Source organism: Phasianus colchicus, chromosome 15 (genome assembly GCF_987193195.1).
Source record: "Phasianus colchicus chromosome 15, bPhaCol1.hap1.1, whole genome shotgun sequence".
Taxonomy (NCBI): Eukaryota; Metazoa; Chordata; class Aves; order Galliformes; family Phasianidae; genus Phasianus; species Phasianus colchicus.
The window spans coordinates 2,900,806-2,908,639 of record NC_143450.1 but is presented as its reverse complement, the minus strand read 5'-3'; the positions used below and the strand labels follow the sequence as shown (position 1 = coordinate 2,908,639).

Here is a 7,834-nt window from a genome sequence, read left to right as displayed (position 1 = left end):
CCTGCCTGTGGGTGAACAGGAAGCAAGAGCGGGAGGGGACCTCATTCATTTTGAGCACTGAATCTTATATTACTGGCGGTGCTCCTGGCACATCCCAGCTCATCGCCCACTCACCTTCTCTGCATTTGTTTGCGTCACTTTGCTTGCCACACCACAACACACAGCAGCTCCTGAGGCCATGCTGACCCCAGCAGGAAGCAGCTCTGTCTCTCCCCACCACCCAAAGCCACCCGGGGCTGCGGGACATCCTCTCCTCCCACTGCGGGCATCCTGAGAGCATCCCTGCTGACAGCCTGTGGCTTTGCCTCCCTTAGCCATAGAGGAAGCCACTGCACAAAGAAGGGAAATGACTTGGCCAAGGTCACCTGGATATGGGCTGAGCCCAGCATCATGAGTCCTGGTGCCATGGCTGAGCTGCACCGGTCTGTACACTGCAGGGAGTTTCATGCATTGCCAAAAGTCTTCCTTGATTGCCCAGGGGAAAATCGAACACTGATTCACTCAGAAGCCACATGGTGAAAAATGTGGACACATCGCCCTCAAAATCAACAGAAAAAAGCAGAGGAGTGAGGGTTACAGCTGGGTTTAGAACAGATTAGGACAAGTCAAAAAGACAACAGGGTGGGGAAGGAGCCCTTAGGGTGATGCAGGAACAGATACCCATTGTCACCTCTGGATTTTGCAGAGAGCTTCCCCAAGCATGTATTCCCCCACAGACAAAGAGCAGGATCCCAATTTGGGATGACAAGCATGTGTGTGGGTTTGTTGTTAGATCCAGGACCAGGTGCAGGAACCACATGCTCTATCATTTTGCAGGTGAACAGAGTGACAGTCCCTGCAGGCTGGAGATGAGGAGCACTTCCATACCTCATAGACCCCATGGCCTGCTGACCCATGAGCCCCCACCCCACCGGCATTGTGCCGAGCCGGGCCTCCCTTTTCCTGTAGGTGGAGTTTCCATAGGAAGCTCAGCCGATCCACCTCCCACCGCCGGACACCACTCCTGGCTGCAGTGGTGGCCGACCCCACTGCTCCTTGTTGGGATGCTCCAGCCCAGGATGCTCAGCTGCCCATTCTGGGGTGATGGCAATGCAGGGGACAGCCTCCAGAACCCCTCGCTCTTTCTTCTCCTTCCCAACTGGTGAGTGGCAATGGGCAACAAGTGAAGACCCAGTGTCTTGGTGTTCACCCTGAGGTCTGTGCAGGATGCAGAGGCAGGCGGGTGAGCCCACAGCCACAGCCCACAGCTGGGCAATGGGCATCCTTGGTGGGCTGCTGCTGCTGGGTCACTTGGCTCTTCAGCTCCGGGCCCTCTGGTGGCTCTTCTTCCTCTCCGCTGATGCACAGGAGGTGGCCACCATCACAGTGCAGTACCGCCTGTTTGAGGAGGTGCCGGAGGGCACTGTGATAGGGACGTTGGCTGAGCATTTTGAGCACGGTGAAAGCGGTGAAATGGGGGAAAACTTTCGTCTGCTGCAGAGCCCTGGGATATTTCCTCTGCGCGTGGGGAGTAGGGATGGTGAGCTGAGCACAGCCGGGCGCGTGGACAGAGAGCAGCTGTGCCGGCACAGCGATCCTTGCTGGGTGTCCTTCGATGTGCTGGCAGCTGAGCAGATGGTTCTGATGCACGTGGAGGTCCAAGTTCTGGACATCAATGACCATGCACCCCGCTTCCCCATGCCCGAGCTGGAGCTGGAGATGTCAGAGAGTGCATCGCTGCAGATGCACATCCCACTAGACAGAGCGCTGGATGCCGACACTGGCCCTAACGCGCACTGCTCCTATGCGCTGTCCCCCAGCGAGCACTTTGCACTGGAAGTTGTCTCTGGCTCTGACGGCACAAAGCATGCTGAGCTTGTCGTGGTTAAAGAAGTGGACCGGGAGCTGCACTCCTCCTTCGACCTGGTGCTGACAGCTGCCGACCATGGGGAGCCTCCTCGGTCAGGTACTGCTTTAATCAAAGTAATTGTCCTTGATTCTAATGACAACAGCCCCGTTTTTGCGGAGAGCTCACTGGTGGTTGAGGTTCGGGAGGATGCTCTGCCTGGGACACTGCTGGTGACAGTCACAGCCACCGATCCTGACCAGGGACCCAATGGGGAGATTGAGTACAGCCTCAGTAAGCATGCACCTCCAGAGGTGCTGAGCACCTTTGGCATTGATGCCCGCATGGGCAGCGTGGTCCTGAGGCGCCCACTGGACTATGAGGAGACCCATGCCTACGAACTGGATGTGCAGGCCAGGGACCTGGGTGCCAACCCCATCCCAGCGCACTGCAAGGTGGTGGTCCGGGTGCTGGATGTCAATGACAATGCTCCTGATGTCCGTGTCACCTGGGCGGCATGGGAACCCGTTCTGTCCGAGGCTGTCCCCAAAGACAGCTTCGTGGCTCTGGTGACAGCCAGTGACCCTGACTCAGGGAACAATGGGCGCGTGCACTGCTCCCTGAGCCCAGGGGATGAGCACTTCAGGCTGAAGCAGACCAACAGCCACAGCTACCTGCTGATGACCAATGCCGTGCTGGACCGGGAGCTGCGTGCTGAGTACAACCTGACGCTGGTAGCACGGGACCGGGGCGAGCACTCCCTGGCAGTGTGGAAGCACCTCACCATCTGCATCAGCGACGTCAATGACAACACTCCCTCCTTTGAGAGGACCTCCTATGAGTGTGTCGTGGAGGAGAATGGCGATGTGCCGACCTTCCTGCTCACTGTCCATGCCACCGATCCTGACCTGGGCTTCAATGGGAAGGTCACCTACAGCATCCGGGACTCCGCAGTGTTAGGCCTGGTCTCCATCGATCCCAACAGTGGGGATATCATCGCCCTCCGAGCTTTTGACCATGAGCAGATGAGCAGCCTGGAATTCCTGGTGACTGCGGAGGATGGTGGCCATCCTGTGCTGGCCTCCAATGTGACCGTTCGGCTGGAAGTACTCGACCGGAATGACAACGTGCCTGTGGTCACTGAGCCGCCACTGGTGGGGGGCATGGCCACGCTGTCCGTGCTGGTGGGTGCAGAGACGGGCTGTGTCTGGGTGACCTCTGGCAACAGGAGTGTCATGGGGACAGCGTTGGCCAATGTATCATGCTCCGACACTCCTCTGCTCTTCACCATAGTGGCCAGGGATGGAGACTCCGGCCGCAATGGGGCTCTGCGATATGACATCGTGGGTGGGGATGGTGCGGGGCTCGTGGTGCTGGACCCTCTCTCGGGGCAGGCCTTCCTCAATGCCAGCAATGTCAGTGGGTTGGCTGGCACCCAGCGAGACCTGGCCGTTCGCATCAGTGATGGTGGGGACGAACCCCTGCACGCCCAGGCCTGTGTGCGTTTGCTCTTCCGACGCCATGGAGCCTTCTCCAAAATGTCAGCTGGGGGGCCAGGCTGGCTAAGCCCACCCGTGGTGGCTGCCATTTGCCTGGCTGCACTCCTGGGCAGCTGCCTGCTCCTTTCAGCCCTAACCCTGTCCCTGCGCAAGAAGGAGAAGAAGGATGGCATGGCCTACAATTGCCGTGAAGCGGAGGACGCCCACAGGCAGCAGCAGCTGAAGAAGCCACCCCGGCAGATCCAGAAGGCTGACATCCACCTGGTGCCCACACCGCGGGGCTGGCCTCGGGGGGCTGAGTCCCAGCAGCCCAGCGTGGAGGATTCCCCGCAGCCTCCCCCACTTCTCACCCCTACTCTCTACCGGACCCTGAGGAACCAGAGGGTTTCCAGGGACTCGGACGAGGAGCAGGGGATGTTCACCCTCCCCATCGTGCAGCGCCAGCCCTGCCCATCCCACAGGCCAAAAAACAGCCCCACGGATGTGGTGGGGAAGCTACCATCCGAGGAGCCTCCGCTGTCAGCCCCACAGCCCCGGCCGCCCCAGCACATCCTGCGCAGCCTGGTGCGGCTGTCGCTGGTGGCCCTGGCAGAGCAGAGTCCCAATGGGGAATTTGCCATGGAGTCAGCCCCTGTGCAGGTAGGCAATGTCCCATGACCTGTGGCAGGCATGGAGACCCCATCGTTTGCCTGGGAATAGGGGTGGGATTGTACAGCTCAGGGAATGGAATGGTGGAGGGCCACCTCACCAGGGGAAGGGCCTGCGTGTGTCCCCAGGACATGTGGGGCAGCTGGGGTGATGCTGGGGAGGACAACCCACCTCCCATGGAGGGGGCTTCATGCAGGGATAGTGTCGGGGCACAGGGGAAGACCAGGTGGGCTGCGAGGGGCCTTGTTTTGCCCAGTGTGGGGATGCTGAGCCATCTGCAGGAGGAGGAAACGCTATAAAAAGGTGGTGCAGCTCAGAGGGGACGTCCGGGCAGGAAGCAGCTTGTGCAGTGTTTGCAGGGCTCAACGTGCTTTTCCTGCCTTACAGCAAATCTCCCAGCTGCTGTCTCTGCTGCACCAGGGTCAGTTCCAGCCCAAAACAAACCATAGGGGAAACAAGTACACGGCCAAGAATGGCAGCAGGTAAGGTCTGCTCACACCTCCCTGCAGGTCCTCCTCCCCAGGAGATGTTCCTCTGCTCTCACCTCCACACCAATGGACTCAGATCCCTTCTAGGAATGTTCTTTGTCTCTTCCCTGGGGCACCTTTTGCAGCTCCTTCTGTACCCTGTACCCGAGGTCCCAAAGGCCATGAACTGTCTGTCTACCATTGCTGAGGAAACATCAGTGTGATGGAAAGGTGAGCAGAGAGGGTCCCAGCTCTGGAGGGAGCAGCACACAGATGAAAGGATGAGGCATCTCACTGCTCTGGGTGCATGTTGATGTTGGTTCAGGGCATCTCTTCCTGCATAAGGTCAGAAAACACTGCTAGAAGACACAGGAGAGTCTGAGATACCCCAGCAGTGCCCAGTCTTTCCCAGAAGTGCACTTTACGCTGTTCCCATTAAGTTATGTTGTTGACAACTGTAGATGGAAGCTCCTGAGGATGCCGGGTCTTCATCTCCACTTCCCTCTGTCCCCTCTGTCCCCATTTTCCATGCCATGGCCAGACACAGCTTTCTCCACCTTTTCCATCGCCAGCTCCCTCTGTGGAGCTTGGTGAAGGATGAAGACTTCCTTTGGGACAGGACTGGGCTTGTGTGCTCCTCACCTGATCCTGCACATAGGCAGTTCCTCCAAACTCAGGTTGCTCAGCACCCAGCTGGAGCTCAGTTTTCAAAGAGTCTGTGACCACCCCTGATCCCCATGCTTTTGCTCACGTTTTCAAGCATAACAGACTAAAAAAGTGGCATTTCTGAAGACACACACAGGCCCATCTGAAGAGCCATTTGCAGATGAATGGGGTGTGTGGGGTGGAGGGTAGCTGGAGAATGATGCTCACAACCCATTTTTTGGTCATTTCATGGGGGATTAGGACAACCATCTTCAAAATAAGCAAGGCAGGGGCTGATGTGTGACTTGGTATATGGACCCTTGCAGGGCAGCGGGGCTGGATGCTGACTGCCTGAGCACAAAGGACAGCGGGCACGGCGAGAGCGAGGCTGAGGACCGCGACTCGGAGAGTGGCTTTGAGCTGTCGGTGCAGCAGCTGGTAGGAGAGGAGCTGGAGACCCTGCTGGAGCCACAGGCTGGTGAGGCGGCCTTGCTGCATGCGCTGGGACTGGGGTACAGCAGTGGGATGTCCCCACACAACATGCTAATCCCAGGGGGAAGTTAATACTGGCTGGGGTGAGGGATGTATGCCCAGGGAGATGGTGGAGTCACTGTCCCTGGAGGTTTAAAAGGAAAGGGTAAATGTGGCAGTGAGTTTCGTGGTATGGTGGCGATGGGTTGGTGGTTGGACTAGATGGTCTTGTTGGTCTTCCCAACCTTAATGATTCTCTGATTCTAAGGCAGGGGACAGCTCATCATAGAGTGCTGGTGTACTCTATGCTGTTGGTGCTGCACCATTTGACACCAAAGAGACTTGCTAAGCTTCATGCTGGATTTGTCCATGCATCTGACTGTCCTTGGTGGACTTTTCTCCTCCATAGATCCATCTGCTCTGATTTGTGAGGTTGGCCTTTGCTGTAGCATAGGAGTGAAGTTCAGCTTAACAGCATGCTAATCAAAACTCTGCTACCCATGTTGGTCTGAGACCTGTTTTATGGCCTTCTGGTCCACGTGGAGTAAGAAAAGTGAAGAGCTCTGCCCCTTGTGATCTTCTAGAGCCCCTGAGCCCACCAGGTCCCTCCTTCCTACCAGGCTGAACAGGTTCGCTCTTGTCTCCTGTTACCATCCTGGCTATTTTCTTCTACATTCTTACCAGTTTTTTAATGTATTTGTTGAGATGTGCTGACCAGAATTGCCTGCAGTGTTTGGGATTCATCTGTCTTGGTGGTATAAGGAGGTTTTTTTTAGTTGCTCCTCATCCCTTTGCTGCCCAGGCTGCACACTGAGCTGTCATTGAACACGTTGGCCCCAGATTCCTCCAGGTAGGAATAGCCAACACGATGTGTGGTTTCCCATGTTGGTTATCCAGAGACAGAGAAACCCAGCAGCCATTTTTTGCTCACATCACTGGGATTTAGGTCCTTCAGCAAATCTTGCTTTTTTTTAGCCCTCTGGGTGTTTTAGTGGAATCAGTGCTAACACAGCCACTGCTCTGCATTGTTTACCCCTTTGGAGAACAGTGCAGGTCTCAGACCGCTGAGACTCCTCTAATGACTCTTTCTGGGGAAGATTTGCTCCTTCCCTTTCTTCCTAGCTTTTAACGTTCCTTAGTTCCTAACACAACCTGGCTGTTAATTCAGGTTCAGGTTCTCTGCAAACTCAGGTGTCATCTATCAGCCAGGACTCATCATCTACCTTCTTGAGAGACAGCAACACATTTGGAGAACACAATCTTGCAAATGTCGTGTCAGTTCCTGTCTGTGTAACAGGTATTCAGCTATTAGCTCAAATATAATGATTCCTATGAATCTGCCCAGACCAGATTCACCTTTATGAGTTTAAAAGCTCATGTCATCATTTCTACCTTCTGCTCCTCTGATACTGTATTTATTTGAAGCAGTAGTTAACGAACAACAGCTAATAAACTGAGCAATTTCATATCTGAGTTCCTCCAGCACTCTGGGGTGGATACCATCTGGGCCTGACATTTTCTACATGTTCCTTTTATTGATTTGTTCCAAATCTCTTCTACTGGCATTTCCATTTGAAAGAGTTAGTCTGACTCACGTCCTGCAGCAGAAATTGCTTTGTGGAGCCTCTGTGCTCCTCCACAGCAAGCGCAGTGATGAAGAATTCATTGAATTTTGCTGCTGCAGCTTCACCTTCTCCTTTCACACCGCAGTGAGATCTTGGGCTGTAACAGCTCTCCATGCCCACCGATCAGAACAAGGTTATTCAGTGTTCCTCAGGAATGTTTATGGCCTGCTGTGGTTTTTTTGTTTTTTGTTTTTTTTTGTTTTGCTTGGCTTATAGCACTGATTTATATATTCTCCATGCCACTTGCAAGCAGATGATTTAAGTTGGGGGGATGACTGCAGCAAATTGTGGTAACTTAAGTCATCTGTGCTATGGCCAGGCATACCCCAAAAGGCACGCCTCCCATACTTCTTGCAGTTGGTAGGAAAGAAGCCTTTTACCAAATCACTTGAATTTCACCATAAATACCAGTGGTGCATGCTGAGTCTGTGCTGGTGCCTTCCTTCTCATGTTCTAATGCTGGATGTGACAAAAGAGGCTGTGGTGAAAAATAGTCCTAACTGTGAGCCCAGACCTTCCCAAAAAGGCAACAGAGAGCAGACAACAGAGCTGCTGGACTCCTTCCTTCTCACACAAACACAAACAGAAGTGGACCTGCATCCTGAAAGAGGGAGGAAGGAAGCATTGCTTGCGCTCAGAAGTATCCTAACAGCT

At 54.8% G+C, this 7,834-nt stretch overlaps 1 protein-coding gene across 1 annotated transcript in view; it reads left to right on the top strand.

The window, feature by feature from the left end:
* The first annotated feature begins 973 nt into the window (after positions 1–973).
* PCDH12 (protocadherin 12) overlaps positions 974–7,834 on the top strand; it is a 9,393-nt gene continuing 2,532 nt past the window's right edge. The window contains exons 1-3 of the mRNA XM_031597967.2: positions 974–3,963; positions 4,360–4,454; positions 5,411–5,562. Coding sequence (XP_031453827.2) covers positions 1,207–3,963; positions 4,360–4,454; positions 5,411–5,562 — 3,004 coding nt within the window. The 5' untranslated portion in view covers positions 974–1,206. The remainder of the gene's footprint in view (positions 3,964–4,359; positions 4,455–5,410; positions 5,563–7,834) is intronic.